Genomic DNA, 25,451 nt, shown 5'->3' with positions numbered 1-25,451 from the left:
GAAGGTCTATGCCAGAAGGAAGTTTCTCAGTGTCATGAAACACGGGAGGAAAACAGTCATCGTAAGTAATAAATGAAGCAAAATCCCTTGTAGTGTTGCTCACTATCAAAGGGCTTGGTGTGGGGCAACTCTCGGTATGTTGCAGATTTGTTCAGTACAAGTTAGTTAAGGAAACATATAGATATTATTTTCCATAGTAGATGCAAGGACTGTATATATAGACATAAAAAGTGTGTGTATGTGTGAGAGAGAGACAGACAGACAGAAGGACAGAGAGAGATTACATCATTTAAGGTTTAAAGCTCTATTTCACCTAGACACTTAAGCATGAGTGTAATTTTAAGCACGTTAGTAGTGAACTGCGGCATAAATCTGTCTTAACAGTGATTGTAATTGGTGCAAAATGTGCCAATTATTTGTCATGCAAAATTATGAGAAAAAATCCCTCCTCAAAATTTCCCTTGAACATTTTTATGTTTTTCATGTTAAAAATCCCCAATTTTTAAACCAAAAAAACGGAGAATTTTTACTGAGAAACCTTCAGTTTCTCATTTTTTAATAACCTCCTTTGTCCCAAAAATTAGAAAACTTTGGCCAAAATGACATTTTTCGACAGAATTTTTTTTTCAAAACATTTCAAACAGTTTGTTTATGAAAATATTAACAATTGAATAAGAGATTCCTGAAGGCCTGGAAATGACTTCACTGACCAAGAAAATGTAAGGATCCATGGGATGTGGACCCAGGCCTGTGACAGCTGACATTTCCACATTGGCACCAGGAGCTCATTCAGAACCACATTCAAGGAGCACTGTGGAGATTAGGCAATTCAGGAAGTATCGCCCAAAGGGTCCAGAGTGACAGAACCCTGCAGCCTTCTGATTGGCCCATGCTCACTATTTAACCCTGGAAGGTGACCCTGGAAGTTGTCTGGGCAACCATATAGACTTCTGGCCTGCTGTGATTCCAGACCTCACCTTGCCTTCTGATCTCCAGTCGCTGACCCCAGCCTGATTCTGACCCTGACTCTTGCTTCCTGATTCCAGCCTGGTAACTACCTCTAACCTCTGGTCACCAGTCCCACCTTGACTCTGACTCTTCCCTATCAATCCCAGCTTTAGCAATTACTCTGATCCCCACTCATTGACTACTGCCTCATGGCCGTCCTTGACTTGGGACACCAGTCCAGCTGTCACTGCTACGCCAGATCTCCTATGCCTGGTCCCTTACAGAATGAGCAAGTGAAGGGTATGATTTTTCCTCAAGCAATGTACTCAAAGCACAAACTATATAAACCTGTAGGAGTAGGAATACATCTATTCCTCCTTACACATTCTGAGAAGTAGAGAGGGGGCCCAAACCAAAATCTTGGATAGAAACACTATTTGTATTGATATTATTTTTTTAATATTGATCTTGTTGTAACACCTAGAGGCCTCAACCCAATCATGCCCCATTTTGCTACTGTACAAACATAGAGTAAATTAAGATCCATGCCTCAAAGACTATTTCCATGGATGCAATGGAAAAGGCCACTTGACAAAGAAAATAGCACATGCAACCACAAGGAAATGCATCATTTGTTCATGGCTATGACCAGAGCAGCACGAAACTTTCACAGCCATTCCTGAAACTAGGTGAGTTTGCCTCCACTGTAGTCTTGTTGCTCAAACTCAGGTCACATTCCCAAAAGTGGGCCGACTTTCAAGCATGGCTTGGCTAAGTTTCAAGTAAATATGGGCCAGTTTATAGTTTTAGGTCAAAAACATCTTAGACTTGCTGTTTCACATAAACGCGACAAGGTTAAAAATTGACAAATTTAGCGAAACCGTGGGAATCTCTTCAAATCTGTCTCCTTATATTATATGAGCCGACGGGCGAATCAGGCCCTGAGACTTTATTTCTTGGTGATTTATATTCTATTATTTTATTTTATTGGATGTCATGAAAGAGTAAAATAAAAAAAATAGTACATCAATCAGGCCATGTTTTTCTTCAGTAAGTTTACTTTGCTGTATTTTCGACTGAGCGGAAAGTCAAAGATTTTACTACCCGAGCCTAAATATTAAATTAAAGTGGTATATCAAATTATTCTTGTGTGGGAGCAGAGCGAACAGAGGGGAGTAAGAAGCTGTTTGTTTTATTAAATCTGACATCAATCAGGAGGAGGGAAAGATCACAGCCTATACGCTGGATTTTATCATTTTTGCACGCTCTGTGCGTTTTGTAACATCCACCTGCTATCACCTGAGATGCTGCATTCAATACCACCACGAAAGCAATAAAAAGAACCCAGGCTTGGAGACAGCTCCCTTAATATTGCTATGTGGTTAGTGAGACTTTGTGAACTGTTATGCTATCTGTTGTGCAGGCAACCTGAGGATGAGCCTTGTAAAGACAGCTGCATCTTCAATAAGGGCCTGGTTGTGCATTTCCCACTGAACTCAAAAGGGAGTTGATGGTGCGCCACACCTTGTAGGACATGTTCAGTATGTTGCAAGACCATAGGTCCTAAGGCAACATGTTGGAGCCACCAACCGCAGCACATCAGCATTTGTCAGACTAAGAAAACAAGGGAGACTAATGAACAAGTGCCCAATGTTCCTTTAGTACCCTGCTTGTGATGGGGTGTTCACCCCACACTTGCCTGGAGGGGGTTAAAGCAGACTGAAGAGGGGGCTAATTAACCCAAGAGGCCACAGCTGAGGGGAATCAGGTGGCTAAGCAATCCCTTGATTGAATGAGGAAGCCCAGCTGAGGAGGAATGAGACAGGAAATTGGAAGCCAAAGGGGCTGCTGGGAAAATCTGCAGTCACTTCCTGGGAGAAGGTAGGCGTGTTTGGAGGCCACAGGGACAGGTCGCCTGCAGTTGTTCCCTGGGAGGAGGGAGTGGTGAAGCTGGCAGACCCAGAGAAGGAAGGAAGGGCGAGCCAGAAGGTTAGGAAAGGGTTCAGGGAAATGCAGCAAGATCTGGGGTAGAACAAACCTTGGCTGCTGATTAGAGGGTCGCTGAGCCGGAACCTGGAGTAGGGGATGGGCCCGGGTTCCCTAGCCAGCCACTGGGGAAGTGGCACCAATGGGGCACTGAATGGGAAGACTGCCTAAGATCAGAGGCAGCTCTAGGCACCAGCAAAGCAGGCACCTGCTTGGGGCAGCCCATTTGCAGGGGCGGCATGGGAGCTGAGAACCAACAGGGGGCTCTGGGAGCTGTAGTTCCTTGGTTAGCTCCCTGCCTATAGAGCCAGCCCTGGAGCAGGGAAAGAACTACATTTCCCAGCATTCTCTTGGCCACTACCAACTGGAAAGGAAGGAGGGGGACCTCATGCCGCGGCGTGCTGTGGGTGCTGTGAATGGTAGGGAGACCATATTTTAACATTAAAAAAACAGGACACTCCAGGGGGAGGGAAGCCCCACTCTGCCACCATCTACTCCCTTTGACTGCCCCCCACACAGAAACCCCAACCCATCCAACCCCCCCCCGCTCCCTGTCCCCTGATTGCCCCCTCCCGGGACCCCTGCCCCTAACTGCCCCCCAGGACCACACCTCCTATCTAAGCCTCCCCTCTCCTTGTCCCCAACTTCCCCCCAGGACCCCACCCCCTACCTGGGACTCCCATGCCTATCCAACCACTGCCTGTCCCCTGACTGCCCCCCTGAGCCCCTGACCCATCTAACCCCCCCTTCTCCCTGTCCCTGACTCCCCCCAAACCTCCGCCCCATCCAACCCCCCCGCTCCCTGTCCCTTGACTGCCCCCCCGGAACCCCCTACCCCTTCTCCAACCCCCTAGTCCCCTTACCGTGCCACTCAGACCAGCGTGTCTGGCTCCGTGCAGCTCCAGATACGCTGCTGCATACATGATGCCGTGCTCCCCCACGGAGCCCACAGCCCTCCCCCCCCACACACACCCAGCACCTGCCTTCCAGATTTGAACACCTCAAAATTCAGGAGTGCTCAAGCTCAGTTTGGGCAGCTGTTACTTCATTTCTCCCAAATCAAATATACTGATCCACTGTAACTTGCTGTAGAAAAAGTAGGATAAAATTGAGCAAGAAATTTTACTTTTTTTGTTTGTTTGTTTGTTTGTTTAAAAGGAAGACAGTGATATTGCATTGGCAAATTCCCCATAGAAAGAAAGAGTGGAACAAAAGAATAATAAAGGCACCTCAACTTTTCCTCATTTATGGAGGACAGTCTTATAATATGCATCCAGATATCCTCCAATCACACAAGCTGAAAATTGTTCCACTTTACTGCAGCTCTGTAACCATATGGGAACCAATCCTGTCTGTGTTTTGTGCACATCCAAAATTCCTGCTGAATGACCCGCCCTGGGAGCGAGTTACGAGTGACCCAGGGCTGCGGCGGAAGGAGGGTGCAGGTGCGGGGGGAGGAGAGCCCAGGTCTGGGGCAGCAGGAAGTGTGAGGGGAGCACTGCTGGGGGGGAAGGGGGAAGCCCAGGGCTGGGGCGGCAGGGGGTGTGTGGGGGGAGAGCCCAGGGCTGGGGCAGCAAGGAGGTATTGGGGGGAGCCCAAGGCTGGGATAGGGGGCAGCCAAAATGTTTTTTGCTTGGGGCGGCAAAAAACCTAGAGCCGGCCCTGCCTAAGATTGCTGGCAAGGAATGGTTTTCCAATCCCAGAAGGGGAAATTATTTGGTAACCTGGCCTGAGGTCCAAGTCGCAAAGAGGCAGCAGTGGTTCCTGGAGCAAGAAAGGGGCTGCAGACCGGACAGAGAAATGGAGGAATGGTGTGCAACTGTGGGAAGGGGCCTCCACCAAAATCAACAGCTGTTATAAAATCAAGGAGTCCTAAGGAGCATGTGGCATCATCTGTGCCCACAGAATTCCAACCGAAACAATCTAACTTCCAGCTATGGAGAAGAGTAGGGAATGTGATAGTGACTCAAAGTCTGGGGTGAAAGGCAGTTCAAATACTGGCTCCATTGTGGAGAAGGAATATTCACTAATTAGCACTGGCAGACGACTCCCAGCCTTGGCAGTAAACACAAATATGTCACCTGGCATGGCTAGCTAAAAAAATATAAGATACATTCCTATATATTTGCCACTGCCAAATGCCAGATGCTTTATGTAGGGAACGTGGGACGAAAATCCATGAAACACAAAGTCCACTACATAATTAAGAAACAACATTTACTTTCTTGCTCCTTTAAAGTTCCATCACTTTAAATGTAACTCGTTGGCTTTATTTAAGCTCTTTGCTCCAGAAAGCAGAAAGAGATGAGATTTCAAAGGAATTGACGAATAGTTATGATTATATTTAGTGTGCATTTAAGGAGTCTTTTCAATTACTTCAGTAAGAGTTGGATCAGACCCATATACTGCACTATCCTCATGCTTTACAAAATACACACACACACGCTGAAATGCAGCCAACACACAGCATACAAGAGATCAGTGGTCAAAGATGCCAGGACAAACCTCTGCAAACTGCTGTGGGATCTTTTATTGTCACACACAGCACACTGGACCTTGGTTTTTATGGTCCAATCTGACAGACCCCACACGTTAAAACCATATGGTACACAAAGATCTAGGTCTGAGAAAAGGTTAGAAAGCTGAGTGTGCCCCAGTGAGATGCGAACCTGTTGTTCTAATGAGTCTATGGAAGTTATTCCAAACCAGATGTTTACATTAATCGTTAACCCCAAGCACAGCGCAGTGTGAAAATATGCATGTGAGCACAACCACCAAGCTGAGTCATTCGGTGAAGTGAAACCCCTTCCTAATGTGACTAGATCAGCGTTTATCAACTGGTGGGACACTACTGGGAGCGGCTACTGGGGCTATCCTCCCCACTTCCAGAAAATAGTTCAGCCTACTCAGTAGAAGGCAGCTGCAAGGACCCCGAAGGAACAAGTGCAGGGGTTAGGGAAGGAGGTGCCCCCTACCTCTTACTGCTTCCAGTCTCAGAAAGTAACACTAGCAGTGAAAAGGTGACATATTAGATTAGCTAACAGCACCCACCCTCCAAGGGGGATTCCCAGAGAGGGGCTGAGCTGCAAAGCCCGCCACCAAGACAGCTGCTATGCATGCAAACACAATAAATAAACAAAAGGATCTTGCTGTCAGGGATGTGAGTGGACAACAAGGTTCTGTGATTTTTGGAATCCATGCAGAAAGTTGTGGGTGATGGATGGAATTAAAAATTTCTTCCCAGTGCATGATGTTCCAATGCTGTTACTGATAGACGGGTTATTAGGTGGTTACCTGCTGTGCGGTTTGAAGAAATACTTAGTTTGATTTTATATCTAAGGAAACAGCTCTTAAAAGTTGCGTTGTTTTAATTTTTGTTCTAGCCTCACAAAATCCTAGCACACACACATGCTCTTTTTTTGTCTGGTGTGAAAGTTAAATATAAATGGATGAAATAAAGAGGTGGCATAACTGGTGGTGTAAGTTACACATCAGTAAGTGGGTCTGCGTTTAAACGGGGTGTCACACTTGAAAGGACAGAAAGGTGCAGCTCCAGAATGAAAAGCAGCTAACAAGGAGGTGTAAGATAAACCCTTTTTACACCACTATACACACAACTTACAATGTGAAGTTGACAGTCTGCCATAAATGACGTCACATCTTCATTTGGCCCCAAATGTCCATGAATACTGAGAAACCCTCAGAATTTTGCTATTTATTGGCTCAGTTTGAACCCTTGTTTCTGTGAAATTCACACCATGCTTCACAATACATTTATAAGAGTTGTCAGTCGTGATGCTAGGTTGATCACCAGTTGAGTCTGGCTGAAATTCCCATTCCCTTCACATTCTATAATATTGAACCATTTGAAGCCGCAGTTCTGTCTGAGACTGACCACCGTAGGGGACAGATTGCTGTTGTGTTTTCCCATACACAAAGAGCATGCATATTCTGGCAGTCTGTGTGGTTTTTATTTTAGATTAAGGTTAAAAGCAAAAGTGGACTCTCCCTAGCACAGCACAGTGCACGTCTCCACTGTAACATGCTGCATAAACTCAGCCTCTGAATGTAGACTCTCTCTGCTGACAAGCAGACTGTAGCGGGGTGGTCACCCGCTCTGACCTTAGAAGGGCTTAAAACAGCCCAGGAGAGGGCGGTGGCTGGGAGCAAGCAGTTCCCAGGCTGAGTGGGGAAGCAGCCTCAGCTCTGGCCATGCCCCAGTCAGGGCTCAGCTGGCCCTTATAAGAGGGCAGTGGGCCAGGAGCACAGAGATACTCTCTCTAGCCTGTTGAGAGGGAGGGACCTGGCTGCTGGGAGCATACCAAGGTACCTGAGCGGGAGCAGGGCTGGGGGAAGGCCAAGGGAGCTGGGGAGCTCTGGCCTAGAAACCCCCCAGGCTGCGGCCTAGTGGAGGGCCGAATAGGTACTGGGGTTGCAGGGGGCAGCCCAAAGGGGTAGGCAGAAGCAGCAGGTCCAAACCCAACCTTGCCTGTGATGAGTGGCTCATACTGCAGTCTGCCCCAGTGAATGGGGGCTAGATGGAGACTGGGCAGTAGACAAAGACTGAGGTGAGGTGGGGATAGTGGGTGGAGGTTCCCTGGGGAGGGGAGACCCAGAGACTTGAGGGGTGTACTGCCAGGGGGCAGCATGCCGGTATGCAAGGGGCATCGGGTCTGGGAGGGACTTGGGCACCCAAGGAAAAGCGGGACACCGGCCTGCTAAAGGCGCTCCGATGGCTGGAGAGCTAATTCCCTGATGGTACCAGCAGGAGTCGCCGCAGGGGTGCGTCCCACACGGTTACACAGACCCATTGCAAATTTAAAAGTGCCACATAGAAAAAATAAACTTACAGCTGTTACTTAGCTGCTATTCCATATTACAGCACAGGATATGGTGGATCCACTGTCTTTTCCAATTCCTATTTTCCTAATTCATTTTAACAAAAGAGTGGGTGCTGGTGGTCACAAGTTGGTTCAAATTCTGCAGCCTGTACTAGTTCTCAGACACTGAGATGATGTTCCTCTGCACTCGTTCTCCAAGACAGAGCACTGCTTACACTGCTTCCCTATATCTGTTCTTCTCCAGTTATCCAGGACATGGAATATTAGGTTGTACTTGGTGCATTAGGTGCCTAAAGTCTAGTCGCCTAGAGGTTGGTAAATTTGGCGGCTGAATGAGCCTGAACTTGAAAACCCAAGCTTGAGGCTCAGGCAAATAGTCCATTTTAGATCTTGAAAAATATTACAATATGTGACAGAGTGTAAATAAACGAAAGGGGTCGCATCACTTTGTACTCTGCTCATAAACACAATGGAACAATGCCAGTACTTCAGATTAACATAAAAACATTTGTTCTTTGAATACAGACTTGTTAGAACAAACACAGAGTTACTTTGTGCATTTGATTTGCACATTCCCTAAGTAAAGAGAGAATCTCATAAACATTCATTAGAGGCTTGGATATTCTTTGTTTTTTTTTTCTTCTTCAATTAATGTCCATCACCTAGAGCAAGGGTAGGCAACCTATGGCACGTGTGCCAAAGGTGGCACGCCAGTTGATTTTCAGTGGCACTCACACTGCCCGGATCCTGGCCACCAGTCAGGGTGGGGGGGGGCCTCTGCATTTTAATTTAATTTTAAATGAAGCGTCTTAAACCTTTTTAAAACCTTATTTACTTTACATACAACAATAGTTTAGTTATATATTATAGACTTATAGAAAGAGACCTTCTAAAAATGTTAAAATGTATTACTGGCACTCGAAACCTTAAATTAGAGTGAATGAATGAAGAATCGGCACAGCACTTCTGAAAGGTTGCCGACCCCTGACCTAGAGACTGAGGGCATCAGAAATCGTTTCCTTATTGGTTTGTCCTTAGGTATGACCCAAGCAGCTTCTGGGAAAGCCTATCCAGGTGTAGGTCATAATCAAAGTTCTCTATGCTGTTCTATCCCAAGCATCTCCGCCCTGACCTGGAAGAATTAACGTCATGAGAGAGCAGACAATTCAGCCTCCAAGCTAGCTGCAACTATTTATTTGTGGTTGTTTTATGAGGCAGGCTATGGTCCACCAGGGATGAAGTAAAAAACATGGAGGGGGAAAAAACACAACTCAGCTTTCGTAGAACTAAATGTTACATTTGAATCATGAAGCCACCTGTGTCGAAGACTTAAGTTTCCTCATGTATTTTTTGAACTCAAAGTCTTAGAAATAGCATCTAGTATTACCAGCTCAGAACGAATTTCCATCTAAAGGCAAAAGTTCTGAAAGACGAATACGAGAGCCAATGGGAGTTAAACTTCAAAAGCTCTCTGCATCTCTGAAAATATACCCCAAAGTCACATCCAGAAGCTAGATAGAAACTGAAAATTACTTTGGTCTTTCAGTCTGACTGGAGATGATTAGTCATATTATTTATAAGTGCTGTATTGAATGTACAGTGGATATTTTCCCCTGCTGTTTAAAATATTTGAAATGTATAGAATAGCTTAGGCCAATATTTCCCAGTTTGGGAGTTCAAAGTTGGGCACTGTTGTGTATTTGGTTGTCATGGTTTTTGTTGCCATGGCAACTGAGTTAGATTATTATGGGTTAGCTCAGCCATCTTCAGCCGGCTGAGTGAGCTCTCTGTCTCTGTAAATAAAATGGTGGTTTTGTTAGCTGTCAGCTCTCTGGCCTCAACTGATTTCTTCCTAAACCGGCTCCCCCCAAGGATATAACAAGTGGCGACGAGGATGGGATTCCGGTGCTGCTCCAGTAACAGAAGGAAGTAGAAGTCAAGGTAAAGAACAAACAAACAAAAAAGCTGCTTGTTTGCACTGACTGTGAAAGTGAAACTAAAATCATGGCTACTCTGACCAGGCCACTGGAACCTTTTGATGAGACTATGGAGCAGTGGCATGTGTATACTGAGCGTTTTGAGCTTTTTTTAATTGCAAATGACATTACAGAAGTGAAGAAGGTGCCAATATTCTTAAGTGTTGTAGGGGCTAAAACCTACTCCCTGCTACGCAGCTTACTACATCCTGTTAAGCCTAAGACTAAATCTTACAGTGACATTGTGGAAATCCTGGGGTCCCATTTCTCCCCAAAACCACTGGTAATTGCTGAAAGATATAGGTTCCACAAAAGAGACCAAAAGGAAGATAAAACAGTTGTACAATTTGTAGCCATTTTAAAAAAGCTAGCAGAACACTGTGAATTAAAAGAAATGTTAAATGATGCCCTGCGTGACAGGTTAGTGTGTGGCCTCTACAGTGAAGCTATACGGAAGCACCTACTGATAGAGGCTCAGCTTACCTTACAGAAGGCTGTTGATATTGCTGTCTCCATGGAACTGGCTACAAGGGAGGCACAATACATCGGTGCATCCCCTAAGGTGCAAAAAGTGTCACAAGAACTGACCCACAAAACTGTGCAGAGTCAAGAATGTTACCGCTGTGGTAAGCCGGGTCACCAGGCATCGGAATGCTGGTGTAAGGACCTGGTGTGTCGACACTGTGGCAAAAAGGGACACATTGAGTGTGCCTGTAAACAAAAGAAAAAGAGGCCTGTGGTCTGGCCGACAAAAAGAGGAACCCTGCATACCCTAGAGCAGACCCAGGATGATCAAGGTGACACCTCATCGCAAGAGGAAGTGCTACTGCATGTTTTGTCTTTGGCAATGGGCTCACATGAATACTGGGTAACCCCGTTATTGGATGGCAAACCTATACGCATGGAACTGGACACCGGTGCAGCCGTCTCGCTGGTCTCAGAGACTGTGTATAAAGAAAAGCTACAGCATCTTCCGCTTAAGGCAACAAAAACTGTTCTGAAGACATATACGGGAGAAGCTGTGCCCATGTTGGGCACTATTGATGTTAAGGTGGAGCTCAATGGACAGGCTGCTAAATTGCCACTGTTTGTGGTGAGAGGTAACTACCCAGCCCTAATGGGTAGGTCTTGGCTTGGGAAGATTCAACTGAACTGGGCAGAAGTACACCGGATGACTAAAGAAGAAACCAGTCTAACCTCTATACTAAGGAAACATGCTGCTGTTTTTGGAGATGATTTGGGAAGTATGAAGGGAATCACTGTGACATTGAACATTAAACCTGACAGTCCACCAAAATATCTGAAAGCCCGAACTGTGCCATATGCCATCAGGCCAAAAGTTGAAGCAGACCTGGAGCGCCTGGTCACCAATGGAGTCCTAATACCAGTTACCCATAGCTCATGGGCCACTCCTATTGTTCCAATCGTGAAGAAAGATGGCTCTCTCCGGATTTGCAGTGATTTTAAAGTCACTGTCAACCCAGTGTTGTGTGCAGAGCAATACCCGCTTCCCCGCATCGATGACCTCTTCACAGGCCTGGCTGGGGGACAAAAGTTCAGTAAGATTGATCTGAGTCAAGCATATTTACAGATGCACGTCGATGAAAAGTCCCAAGAGCTGTTGACTATTGCGACTCATAAGGGGCTTTATCGATTCTGTCGCCTACCCTTCGGAATAACATCTGCTCCCGCCCTGTTCCAGAGGGCTATGGACCAGATCTTGTGTGGCTTGTCAGGAGTTCAGTGCTATCTGGATGATATCCTGGTCACTGGAAGAAATGAAGAGGATCACTTAAAGAATTTAGAGGCTACCCTACAAAGACTGGAAGAGTATGGCCTACGAGTTCGCAAAGACAAGTGTGAATTCTTCAAGCCCTCTGTTGAATATTTGGGACACATCATTGATTCTGCAGGTCTTCAGAAGGCCCCTGCAAAAGTTAAAGCTATTGTGGAGGCTCCCCCACCTCGAAATGTAAGCCAGCTGCGCTCGTTTCTAGGACTCCTGAACTATTATGGAAAGTTCATCTCACAGTTAGCCACACTGCTAAAACCACTTCATGAGCTCCTTGGGCAGAAAAAGGCCTGGAAGTGGACAGAAGCCTGTGATGTTGCATTTAACAAAGCTAAGGATGCATTGCTAAATTCTGAAGTTCTAACGCACTTTGATCCATCCTTACCACTGCAATTGGCCTGCGACGCCTCCCCTTATGGAGTGGGAGCAGTCGTGTCACATATTATGCCTTCAGGAGAAGAGAGACCTATTGCTTTTGCTTCACGCACTCTAAGCAAGGCAGAAACTAACTACGCCCAAATCGAACGTGAGGCATTAGGAATTGTTTTTGGAATTCGGAAGTTTCATCAGTACCTATTTGGGCGAAAGTTTACTCTTCTCACAGACCATCGACCTCTGACATCAATTTTTGGACCCTACACAGGCATTCCCCCATTAGCTGCTAGTCGTATGCAACGTTGGGCATTGTTACTTTCAGCACACACATATGAAATCAAATATCGGAAATCCACTCTGCACGGCAATGCAGATGGCCTCTCAAGGTTGCCTTTGCCGGTCAAACACCAAGATAGTGCCCAAAAGGAAATCTTCTACTTTGAACAGGTAGAGAATACACCCATCACTGCTACTCAGATAAAGAAGGCAACTCGCGTTGACCCAGTATTGTCCCCCCAAGTTATGGACCTGGTGATGCATGGAAAATCTCGACAAACCTCTCCGGTCTCATCCGACCTTGTTCCCTACATGTCCAAGCGGATGGAGTTATCGGTCCAATCTGGTTGTTTGTTGTGGGGGAGACGTGTCATTATTCCACCACCACTGAGATTTAGAACAGCTACATTACGGTCACTGTGGAATAGTGCGCATGAAGGAAATTGCACGAAGCTATTTTTGGTGGCCTGGATTGGACAGCGCTATTGAAGAGAAGGCAAAAGCTTGTATGTCATGTCAGGGTGTGAGGAATGCACCCCAGTGGGCACCCCTACACCAATGGGACTGGCCTGAAAACCCATGGCAACGTATTCACGTTGACTTTGCTGGCCCCCTTGAAGGCAAATGGGATACACCACATCACGTCAGCACCATATCATCCGTCCACCAACGGATTAGCTGAAAGATTTGTGCAGACAATGAAAAACGCTTTGAAATCAGCAAGGGGACAACACTCCATTCAAAAGCGTCTGGATACCTTTTTACTTTCCTACAGAAACACACCTCATGCTACGACCCACGCATCTCTGGCCTTTCTAATGATGGGACGACAGCTGCACACTTGCTTTGATCTGCTGAAACCTTCTGAACCCCAACAAATTGTGCAACATCAGCAGCAATATCAAGTCATCAGACGGGCACCCAGAGCAAAAGACCGAACCTTTAGCCCGGGACAGCCAGTTTTGGCTCAGAATTATACTTCCAGAGCTAAATGGGTCCCGGCCACAGTCATCACTCGAACAGGACCTGTTTCCTACACAGTCCGGACTGCAGAGAATCTTACCTGGCGGCGACATGTAGATCAGCTGTTGCCAGGTCATGCCAGTCCTCAGGACCCATCTGCAGTTGAGGGGTCTGACTTCACCACTTCTGGTGAGGCATCGAATCATGAGTCACCTGTTCCTGACTGTTCTCCTCCATTACTGCCGGCGGCTGAGATACCCCTTTGCCCAGCACGAACTGATACCACCTCCTCACCCGTTCGTGCTGCGGACCCGGAGCCCCTAGTGCTTTCGGGTGCAATAACACCAGAAGTTCGCCGTAATCCGCCTAGAGACAGAAGGCCTCCTCATCGGCTGGATCTTTAGCTAGGGCGAACCCACGGTTATGGGGCAAAATAACCCCCAGGGTTTAGCCAGGAATGGAGGCAGTCTACCCTCCTTCTCTAGTATAGTGTGTGTTTTATTTAGGGGATGTTCTTATTGGGGAGGAGGAATATGTTGTGTATTTGGTTGTCATGGTTTTTGTTGCCATGGCAACTGAGTTAGATTATTATGGGTTAGCTCAGCCAGCTTCAGCCGACTGAGTGAGCTCTCTGTCTCTGTAAATAAAATGGTGGTTTTGTTAGCTGTCAGCTCTCTGGCCTCAACTGATTTCTTCCTAAACCGGCTCCCCCCAAGGATATAACAGGCACCCACGTCTATAGTTAGGCACCTAAATTTAAGTTAATGGGGGATTGGATACTTCTCTGTGAAAATTGGGTCACTTATTTGGGGACTTAAATATGGATTTAGGTGTCCAGTATCAGAGCTCCAAGTCTGACAATAGTTTCAATCGAATTAATGAAGAGTTCCAACTTTTAGAAGTCTCCAGCTGTTTAGAAGTATAATCCATAGCCAAGGTTCAGAAGAGACTTCTTATTTTAAGGCATATACTGTATAACTCCAAAAATGCATGAGGCACTTTGCTCCATTTCTTTGTCTCTGGCCTATCCATGCTATCCTTTCCTTTTCTAGAGCAACCAAAGTATATCGGTGTGCTGCTTTGATGACTATTTCTCTTAGACTCCTTTTGGTCCATTGTTTCAGTCCTCCCAGCTGTCTAGAGTTGCAAATGGCTGTAAGAGCGCACCGAAACAGAATGGGCTGAGTTTTAGCAGAAAAAAAGACGACATGGGACATTTATCTTTGCAACTGGCAACCAGGTATAATCATTGTTACAAAGGCCATATGGAAAGGAACATGTCTTGTGAAGCTTATATACCAAAATAAGGGTGTCCATTAGGAAAGGGAGGACCACTCTCTGGAAATGTCTGCTGAAAACCAAAAGTTTCAGAAGTTGTCATTAGACATATTGGGCCAGATCCTGTAAATCAGCCTAGTTCCATTGAAATCAATTCAAGTAGGCCAGTAGTTTACAGCAGCTGAGGATCTGGCCTGTTGTCCCTTAATAGCTGGCTAGGAAAGGGGAAGATGTTTGAGTGAAAGGACCAGCTCATCATAACGGAGCGAGTGGGGCAGATTGGTTGTTTAGAAACATGTATGTGGAACAGGGGAACAAGATGGTGGAGTAGCTGGTGTTAGCTGATCATGATTGACAGAGGGATTAGCGTGTCAAGGGTATGGAGTGACGTAGGAAATATAAAGAGACAACATGAGTGATTGGTGGTCAACCTGCACTCTTATGGCAGTGCATGCAGAAGTGGCCATGCATGTGCTTGTTCACTTAATGCTTTGCTTTGTATGTGCATATCTGCAGCCATTTTCTCCATTTTTGGAAAGCAGGTAGGACTGACTGGAAGAAAAGAAGATGGGCTCACTAGCTAAAGAAGCAGAGAGTTGTAAAGTGAGTGATGTTGGAGGCAAAACCCCTGGATTATATTCCCAGCTTTACCAAAGATGCAGTGTGCGATCCTGGTTGAATCACTTAACATCTCTCTGTCTCGGTTTACCCATATATAAAATGGTGGTGGTGATAATTAACTACCTACCTCTCTTGTAAAGATTTATTAATTAGTTTGTAAAGGGCTTTGAGATCTTTGGATGCAAGGTGCTAGAGAAGGCAAAGAGTTATTATTAATAATAATAATACAGAGAGAGAGACTGAAGGCATGTAAGGAGATAAAAGGAATTCTCAAAAGGAGGAGGACAAGGAGAAGGGAAAAGAAAATCTGAGAGTCAACCAGCCCCAGAGATGCAGCCAGCCAAAGGGCATTGGTTGTCTATGATTTCTCTCCTTAATTTTTAATCCCACAAATTGTAATAGAATCAACTGATTTTGGACCACCTGCTTTATCAAATGGTTCTGGGTTCTTCCATCCCTCCCTATGAAACCCATTTCCATCTTTGCCATTTGGGATGTTGTCAAGGAGACACTGACATGAAAGAGTACCCCTCCTGTTTATGGAAACATACACCTTTTATCAGGCGTTGGTACCACACTGACAGGATGAGAAAATATTTACAGATGTTTCAGCTGATCTTTTAATGCTGTATGATTTGATTGCCATTCAATAATTATTATGATAAACATCACGAGGGTTTTGTTACCTTCCTCCCCTTCTCTTTAGAAGACGTCTCTCTGGAAAAGATTTTTAAAAATATGGAGTGTAATGTAATCTGCAACTATAACATAGATTGTTAATTTTATGTGTAGTTGAATCACAGCATGCTTTGATTGAGAGGAGCCAAGATAAACACATGAAGTATGTGCCTCTTTGAACAGGATACACCACATCCTGCATTTGGTAGCCAAAGGTTCCAGTTTGCATCACAAATGTAGCCCAAATGCTCTCTCGACTTGAGGTATGTACCTTGAAAAGGGCCAAATTTGTGGTACACGCAGCTTTTTTGATGTTTAATCGCTTGCTGGGTTGGTTTATACGAGCGACTCAGCAGGTGACTGAAAGGAAGGGCTGTGCTGTCAAGAGGGACTTTGATTAATCAGCCATTTGATCATTTGGTGAATCGTCCCAGAAAGAGCTGGCTCTGGTGAGAGCACCTCAGCCAACATGTAAACACATACAAATAACATTTTAAAAATATATAAAGACAAATTGCAGTTCAAAGCCCCTTGCTCTGGCCTGTTGGTCTGGATGCTAGAAACAAAAAGCTTTCTGCTTGGTTGATAGAAACCAGACCTTTTAAGAGAGGAAACAATTGGCTTGAGGTCCTTTTGGATTGCAAATAAAGAGAGTTTGACGTTTTCTTTTTTAATTATTTTTTTTTATCTTCTCATTCTTGTTTGCAGTAATAAACTACAATCCTTTTTCTTTTTCCCTGGAAGGAAAATTCAACTTCCTCTCACTTTCAAGCGATTTATGACACGTTTCAAACCACTGACTTATATAAGGGTTCCATGCAATTTTCTAACAAACCGTAAATTATCACACAGAGGTAAATTATCACACATATTGCATTGTGAATTGCTCAGCAAAGCATCAAATTTCACCTCTGTTTTGATGACACCCAGTAGGGTCAAGCGTAGGAAATCTAGAGTTGGAAAAATGCTTGAAAAACCTGTCTGGCTTGCTGTCTCATCTTGTGAAAAGATTTGCAAAGTCACTTTGCTTCCAAGTTTGGATTAGCTCATAATGTTCCCTTCCCTCCTTAGTGATAGACCTTAACAGTGAACTATCTACTGCGAACTGTATAACTTGTAAGCACTAAGCCACGTTCCCACTTAAAGGCCCCAAGGTACGTCTATACTACCCACCGGATCAGCGGGTAGTGTTCGATGTATCAGGGATCGATCTATCGCGTCTCGTCTAGACGCGATAAATCAATCCGCTAATCGATGCCTGTACTCCACCTCGGCAGGAGGAGTAAGCGGAGTCGACGGGGGATCCGCAGCAGTCGACTCACTGCCGTGAGGATGGCCAGGTAAGTTGAGCTCAGATACTTCTACTTCAACTACGCGAATAGCATAGCTGAAGTTGCGTATATTAGTTTGAACACACACACACACACCCCCGCTAGTGTAGCCCAGGCCCCAGTTCAGAAGAGCACATATAGGTGCTTAAGACCATCCCTATTCAGGACTGCACTTAAACACATGTTTAACTCTCAGGCCATGTCTAATTTTTAAAAGTTTCTGACATCCAATCAGTGAGCAGAAACAACTGATGTGACAAAGGGCTTGTCTTCATTGCACTGTTAGCTCAAGGTATAACTCAAGTTTCGCCCTTCACTCAACTCCAGTCCACAGGCAAAAATCACTTGCTTCAAGCTTGGGCCAGCTGGTCCATCTGGGTTGAAGCCTGGGTGCTGCTGATGCTGGAGCTAGTAGTAGAGTGGGGAATACAACAGCCCAAGTTACAAGACCTCACCAGCCGCTATTCCAGTCTCTCTGAGTAGCTGAAGTGTTGTTTCATTATGGGGGTCACTTTCACCCAAGCAAAGCTAACTCAGGTGCACTAATTCCAGCTAACTTCTGGACTAAAGACAAGCCATTAGGAGATCAACCAGTCAACGGACAAAAGAATAGCCAAAAAAAAGTAAGAACAACTAGTCTGCAAACAACCCAGGAGCTGAAAAGCCAAACAGAAGTACAGTCACCAAAAAAAAATCAGGTTTGATTCCCAAATGATTCGCTAATCAAAAAGAAAAAAAACGGGACTACATACAAATGATTATTTTTTGTGGGGTTGGAGCAACAACAGCTTTGACCAGCTCTGTCAAAGACACTGAATATCAAATGGGAACTACACTAAGGCAACAAGGAGGGTAAATACTGCCAAACCCCACCCCCTCTGACTGCAGAATCAGGAGATGACTATCACCCTTACGCTTTATCGCGTATTACTTTCTTCGTGCTGGTAAGAATTCAAAGGATATTTCTCCCCAGTTGTGCATATGAATCATAAGCACACTGCATTCATTCCCAGCCCTGGTCCAGCCATAATTTAATTAAAGAAATCAAAAGACCATCTACTAAAATAAACTAGACTTAATGAGAGAAGAAAGTCAAAACAAACAAGTACTTACCCCCTGCCCCATGCTAACTTGCCAAGAACCAAAATTCATATCCGAAAGGATCAGTTCGTGTTAGAAATAGCAAGCTGTCTACTAGCCATGGTAGGAGTAGCATCTGGATCAAAAGAATGAGATGGGAAAGGAAAGCAGTAAATGAAAGTGATTTTTTTAATGGCATTGTGAATGGATCTCTCTACTGATCGTTTCTGCAGCCAACCCAAACGGCATGCAGAGGAAGTGTAGCAGGTTTCACTCAGAGACCAGTAGGCCATGGCTTGACAGTCCTTCCATCCCCAAAGTCCTTGGATGGGCTTGCCTGACAGTCAGCAGGCCCAGCGGTCTAGCTGTGGGCTATTGTTTCCCAGTGTTCCAGAGTTCTCCCAGCTGGATCGGTGGGAGGGGAGATTTGATAGGAGGATCCAGATCCTCCCTCTCTACTGGGTCCCAGCCTAGGGAGAAAGAGGAAAGAAGCATGGAGTGTCTCAGTTGCACCTGACCAGACTCCCCTGGGCCACTTCCTACCTCCCAGCAGGAAGTTTCCAATTCATCTCAGCAGTGCCATTGGTCAAATAAGTATTCCCCAGCTTTCTTCCCATTGCTCACTTATACTCCCTCAGCAGGAAATGGGGGAGGGAGTCAGTCTCCTTTTGAGCAGATCTTCCATTTGGAGCAGGCTCCGCAGCTGCGGAGGGGCAGGGCCCTCTTGGCCTGCTACTTCTCCTTCACTCCCTTAGTCTCTGTAAACCCCATAACAGTAAGCTACAAACAGATCACTACTGTCATTGCAAATGTACCCACCGGTCCAGCAAAGCACTTCAGTACACGCATCCCATTAAGCACATAAGTAATCCCAGTGAAGCCAACAAGATGGGCCTTATAACATGTTCTGAATATCAACAGTCCATGAGTAGTTTGGACCATGCCTTTTTTCACAGCCAAAGTGTCCCCCGCTACCAGCCACTTCTCTGTTAGTCTGCCAGGGAGAGAGATGGGTAAACTGAGATGGAAAGTGTGTCTTTAAGTGGCCCAAAATTGCACAATGAAGTTTGTGGCAGGCCCGAGAACTAAACAGAAGTGCCTTGCCTGGCCTTCCAGTTTTTTTGCTCAAAACACTAATCAGCCCTTTTTGTACCTCAGGTGATACTGATTTCATTATAAATAATTAATTTGATTATCTCCTGCTATTGTTCCCCTCCTTAGTCCAAAATAGCACAGATTTTGGCCATCCAGGCATTCGGCAAAAGCGATTTATTTGGGTAGTCTAGAGCAGTGGCCTCCAAACTTTTTTGATCGCACACCCCTATAGGTAAAAAATTTTGGAGCACGCACCCCCTGCCGCACCGCAGGGCCGGCTCTACCATTTTTGCTTGGTGCGCGCATCCCACTTTGGAGACCACTGGTCTAGAGAGAGATGCACATATATTCCCAGAACAATAGAGGGTGGAAATGGGGGAGTGATTGATTTTTCATTTGGTTTGGTGGTTTTAGCTGGATGGCTGAGCAAACTGAGTACCGTAAATACTCGTTCATAAGCCAAATTATTTTAGTAAAAAAAGGGAAGCACCAGAGACAGGGGTTGGCTTATGAAGGGGTATAGAGAGGGTGAGGTAGGACACAGCCCCTCTCCCCAACAGAGGGAGGAAGGAGAGGCAGCAGAGCCATAAGGGAAGAGGTGGGGCCAGAGTCTCTCAGCTTCTGGCCACGCTGCTCTCCCCCCAGCCTCCGAAGCAGCTGCAGCTCTGGGGCTGGCAGGCTGCAGCCGTGCCGCTCGGCCCCCCCCCCCCCAGAGCAGGCTGTGGCTGCGCGGCCCGGCCCACCGGAGCATGCTGCGGACGTGCCGTCTGGCCCAGCCCACTGGAACATGCTGCAGCCGTGTCGCCCGGTCTGGCCCGCCAGAGCAGGCTGCGGCCGCGCTGCCCAGCCTGCCGGAGCAGCTCCAGCCAAGCCAGAGACATCCTCCCCTGACCCTCCCCAGATAAGGTGGGAGGGGATGGGATGGGGAGAGTGTGGGAGTCCTGGGCTAGGAGTGGGGTCATGGGGGGAATCACAGGGGTTACTCCCCAACTCCCAGCTTCTCCCTCCAAAAAAAATTTCCCCACCAGTTGCTGTCATGGCCCATCAGGGTAAGCAGCTGGCGCACCGGGACACTTTGTTTACTTAGGTTTACCTCCGTGCCTGCGGATGCTTGAGGTAAACAAACCATCTCGGCCCACCAGCAGTTTATCCTGATGGTCCAGGAGCCAAAGTTTGCTGACCCCCGAATTATAGAGTCAGTTTATGAACGGGTTATAACAATTTTCCATTTTTACTTATGCATCTTGGGGGGGGTCAGCTTATAAATGAACCAGCTTATGATCGAGTATATATGGTAATTAGTTCCTGTTTAAATGTTTGTTGTTTGATGCTGCTAGAGGTATAATGCTGCAACATTTATAGTATCAGGGCACTGAAATTTATTCTATAGGAGTCTTTTATTTTGTTCTTTTTTATTATTTAAACCTTAGCAAATAAAATAACAAGAACTGTTTGAAATGTTTCAACTGAAAAGTTTTCCTATTGAAAAACAGGGTGTTGTCAAGAATACAATATTTCATGGGAAAATGTCATTTCAATGAATTTTTATTTTTTGAACAGGAGATTTCAAAGCAAAATTAAACTTTAATTCTAAACAAAAATTTTTCATTTCTTTTATAGATTTCCAAAATGAAAAATTATCAACATTTATCATTTTTGTTATTTGTAATGTTTTTTCCCTCTTTTTTCCATTTTTTCTCCTTTTTCACTACTAAATGCAATTGACTGAATTATTTTTGTAGACCTACAGGTGGTCTTTCCACATCAGGGCTAAAGCACATTAGTGTGTCAGCGTGAATAACTTTGTAGTGCTGGATAAGCAGAGAAATCCATTGCCCTAGGCAGGGCATTCAATTCGCCAAAATAAAAATACGTACATAAATAGAATGGGAATGTTCATTTTGCATTCATGCTGTAGGCGCATCTCAAATGAAACCCCACAGAGGCTTCCTCTCCGTGCTGCAGGAATCACAGCTGAAAACTTGCTTATTTTTTTAGAACTTGCTCCTAAACTCCCCCTTTAAAAAAGTTGATATAGTTTGAGCATAAATAGCACAGAGCCAGATGTGATGCATTCGCACAGAAACAAAGCCAACTAAAATGATCCTCATTTTCCATTATTCTAAGATTTTGGTAAAGTCATAACAAAAAACACTGATCCTAGACCTGCTTTTCAGGCCTGCAAGGCACAGCAATTGTTCTGGGTTTCTTTTGCCTTTTATCGCATATGTTCTGAGCTGTTTATTTCTTCACCGTTCTTTTTTTCAGTACTTTGACTCAGAGCCATGGTGTCAGTTTCAGTATCACTATGTAGCTTTTATAAATGCCTTTTAAGTCTCAGCCTTCCAATGAGTATTAAGAAAGAAAGAAAGAAAGAAAGAAAGAAAGAAAGAAAGAGAAAAGCACATTGGTTCTGATTCTGATCTCACACCTTTTTTACCCTGGAATAACTCCATTGATTTCTATGGAGTTGACATTGGTGGAGTTACTTCTGATTTATAGTTACGTAAATTGAATCAGAATCAGGACCGTGTGGTTAAGGTAGTGACCAGATTTCTTTCCTTGCTGGAGCATTCAGCAGATGATCAGGGTAACATTCGGTGGAAATTTTCTTGTGATTGCAAGAGGCTGTGTATCTGGTAATAATGGACCTCAGTCCTTCTCTTCTGCTTCTTCAACTTCTTATATCACTCACAATGGGGTGTTCTAACAATGTTTCTCAGAAGCTGGGCAACAGAGAAAGAGTTTATCCCCTTGATTCAAGTTCTGTAGCCCAGGTTAGACTGGTGGGACAGACATTTCACAAGTACACACCAAGATCGCACAGATAAAACCAAAATAAAAGAAATAGCTTGAAGGATCCTGAGTCTGACTAGCATACGTAAACCACTGCTCTAACAGGTGGAACAGCAAGTGTGCTTCAGATTACCCTCCAGTGGCTGAAGCTCATGAAGATATAAGCCCTAGCGCTACTGCAATGAACAGGTTCTCCTTTTGGGTACGTTAACACTGCAGTAAAACATACCTGGCTGGTCTATGTCAGCTGACTCAGGCTCATGAGGCTTGGGCAGCAGGACTGTAAAATCACAGTGCAGACATCCAGGATTGGGCTGAAGCTGAGGCTCTGGCACCCTCCCCGTTCATGGGCTCCAGCCCTAGCCCTGACATCTATACTGCAATTTTATTGCATGGGCCAACCACAGGTGTTTTATTGCAGTGTAGATGTACCTTTTGTTTCCTTGCTGAGAAAAGTGAAGGCCCCAGACCTTGAAATCCTTACAACCTACAGTCTATCATTACAATCTTATTACATAAAGCTTAAGTATGTACCATCCTTTGAATTCATGCATTAAGGGATTCCAATTTGTGTCATTTGTTTTTTAAACAATTTCAAAGAGACATTTTTAGGCTATTAGCAAACTGGAGAAGTTTGTTCCCTACCCTGCACTCATAGCCATAAGTGTGACACTAACAGAGCAGGATGAAATGGACTTGAGTTGAGAGACAAGGGGCTACTTGGAAAATATTCAGTTTTTTAAATTATTGTTTAATATTTGTTTATGGTGACACCCAAGATGTAGCAGGTACTTTCCAAATATTCAGGAAGGAACAGTCCCTGCTGCAAGGAACTCACAATCCAAGGAACTGTAGATTACTGTAATATTTCCCAATGAGTCCTGCCTCAGCAAGAGTGAGTTTTGCTGGCAATTTGATTGTGTGTCAGCTCCCTGCCACACCAGTTGGTCTCCCTCATCAGCAAACTCATCAAGACTCTCCCAGCCCAGACCTCACCTAGCAGGTAACAATCAGTGAACTCCAGGCCCTGAGCTTCTCAAAGATGTGTCTCTCCAATGCACAGCCCCTACCACGATGCGTTCTCAGAAAATATTAAGTTTGCTGCCCTGTTAAAGTCAGCACATCACAATTTAACTGTGATAGATACACTCTTCCCTTCAAATAGAGCACTGAATTGGTTAATAGAAAAAGTAAAACAAGTTTATTAATAAAAAACAGCATGGACTAAGTAATACCAAGGAAAACAGATAAAGTTAGAGATGGTTACAAGTGAAAAATGAGTGAAAATATAGCGTAGCAAGATACAATCTTTGTTCAAGATGTTTCTCTCACTCCCAGTCTCCTTTCTAGCTTTTTACTGGCTAACCTGGCCAAAGCCTATTACAGAGATCAAATCACTTGGTTTCTTTGTCTCCTTAAGGTAAAGGATAAAGATGGAGTCTCTCTCTGTTCCTTAGATTCACAAAGGGATGTCTTTGTATTACAAGTCAGGAAGGCCTCCTGGAGATTCAGTCTTCTGTGTCTGCCTGAGGTCCACCAGGAGCCACATTCATTCTCTACCATTTGAGTAATGGGCAGCGGATCAGCATCCTCATTGCACCATCCACCAGTACCTGGCAGCAGACAGGAAAGCTAATGATCCAACCAGCGAGCTGAATTCTATGAGCACCAGCTCAACGAATCCCGGCACTGTCATCACCGACAACCCCAACGTGCAGTCCTGTGACTTCTATGTCATTGGTCCAGCTCTATGCGTGTTACAACTTAACGTGGAGGGTTTGTCGGCTGCCCAGTATGATTTACTCAGTGTTCTTGCTCATCAACATACTATCAACATCATTTGCTTGCAAGAGACATACGTGGCAACTGCCGAAGCTGGGGGTTACAGTATTGACGGCTTCGACCTGTTGTGCCATGTGGCACACCCAAAGTATGGTCGAGCCACATACGTTCAGTCTGATATTGCAGATGCCATTCAGCTGATGTCTACTGAATTCTGCGACACCATCCAGGTTTGCGATTTCTGGCTGGCAAATGTTTACATGCCTCCAAGCATCAGCTGGAACCAACAGGTTTTACCAAGCCTGCTACACCCAGATGTCTACATCAGAGACTTCAACAGCCATCACACAGACTGGGGGTATAAGGATGGTGAACAACTTGCAGACTGGGCATCTCAAAATGACCTCGCCCTTATCCATGATGCTAAGCAGCAAGGCACATTCCATTCTTCTAGATGGGATCATGACTACTCTCCTGACTTGTGCTGGGTCAGTTCAGTTCATGGCCATCCTCAGCGACATGCTTGCAAGACATGGACATTACGAGGCCTTCTGCCTTTGAATTGAAATGGTACATGTGATTGCTGCATGCTAGGTGTACCATGCACATGCCTAATGAAAAGGTAATTGCCTGAATATATGGCATAACTGGAGTGATACCTGATATCATCAAGATGATCAGAGGAAAGCTTGAGTTTGCAGGACATGTGGGTGGGATGAGTGGAGGAAGATCACCAAAGAAAGTTTTGCAGGGACTGGTGCCAGGTGCCCGGGGGCACCCGCAGTGAGTGTGGTTTGATGATGTGGCCGATTGATGGGATGCAGGGTGGCATGTTTATCAAGGCTGAAAAACATGGAGGAAGACTTCTGGCCAATGACTCCCATGTGTTGTATTTACTGTTCACCATGGTATGACTTTATGTTCTTCTGCACTATGAGAACAATAATAATAAGTACTGATACATAAACATAAAACTGGATGCTGTACCTAGAACATATTTGTGATTCAACAAGATGACCTTCTTATTGACTGAAAAGGGGCATATCAGGAGCTAATGAAATTATAAAATTACATGCCTTTAAATTAACAATGGCATCTTTCCAAACATACCATGTTTGTGCTGCATCATCTGAGGCACCTAAGATTATGTACTAAGCATGCTGCAAATTAATATAACGGAAAAGGCCATTGCATTGTGGTCTCTTCGTGTTTACTGATTTCATAACTCCAGCTGGACTGCTTTTGGCAAGATATCTGATTTTTATGAGGAGAAAAAGCTATAAATCTGCCATCGCAAGAGGTCATCATAGACTATGTGGCATGTTCATGAGCTTGCCAGCATGCTCCAGTTTTTCACAGAGGTCTTAGCCATAAAACTGCCATCTAGGAAAATCACGTATGAAACCAAAATTGAACCTCTAACGGCAAAACATCCCTTTGAAATCTCTTCCTCTTCCAGCTCCTTCCCAGCCCCAAAAGCTATGGACAGACAGCGAAGGGTAAAGTGAATGGGGTATTCTTCAAAGCCACATAATCAACATCCAAGAGCAAAATGAAGCCAAATTTTCTGTCTCACTCCTGAGCAGAAACAGCTGTCACTCCGAGAATATGTTTGTATAATAAAGAGGAAGCC

General features: G+C 45.1%; 1 protein-coding gene across 2 annotated transcripts; it reads left to right on the top strand.

Annotated features, from left to right (window-relative positions):
* On the top strand, positions 1–25,373 carry LOC123376454. 2 transcript variants are annotated; one of them, XM_045028456.1, is made up of 2 exons: positions 1–61; positions 23,494–25,373. In XM_045028456.1, the coding sequence occupies exon 2, from the start codon at positions 23,698–23,700 to the stop codon at positions 24,382–24,384; it is 687 nt and encodes a 228-aa protein (XP_044884391.1). In that variant the 5' UTR covers positions 1–61; positions 23,494–23,697; the 3' UTR covers positions 24,385–25,373. The 2 variants fall into 2 exon arrangements, with proteins under 2 accessions (XP_044884391.1, XP_044884390.1); XM_045028455.1 differs by lacking the exon at positions 1–61 and adding an exon at positions 17,405–18,009.
* Positions 25,374–25,451: the final 78 nt, after the last annotated feature.

Source organism: Mauremys mutica, chromosome 8, assembly GCF_020497125.1.
Source record: "Mauremys mutica isolate MM-2020 ecotype Southern chromosome 8, ASM2049712v1, whole genome shotgun sequence".
In the NCBI taxonomy this organism is placed as follows: Eukaryota; Metazoa; Chordata; order Testudines; family Geoemydidae; genus Mauremys; species Mauremys mutica.
This window is presented reverse-complemented; position numbering and strand designations above follow the sequence as displayed.

Coding starts and splice junctions, on each gene's coding strand:
- LOC123376454 (XM_045028456.1), top strand. CDS start 23,698: ATGAGCACCAGCTCAACGAATCCCGGCACTGTCATCACCGACAACCCC.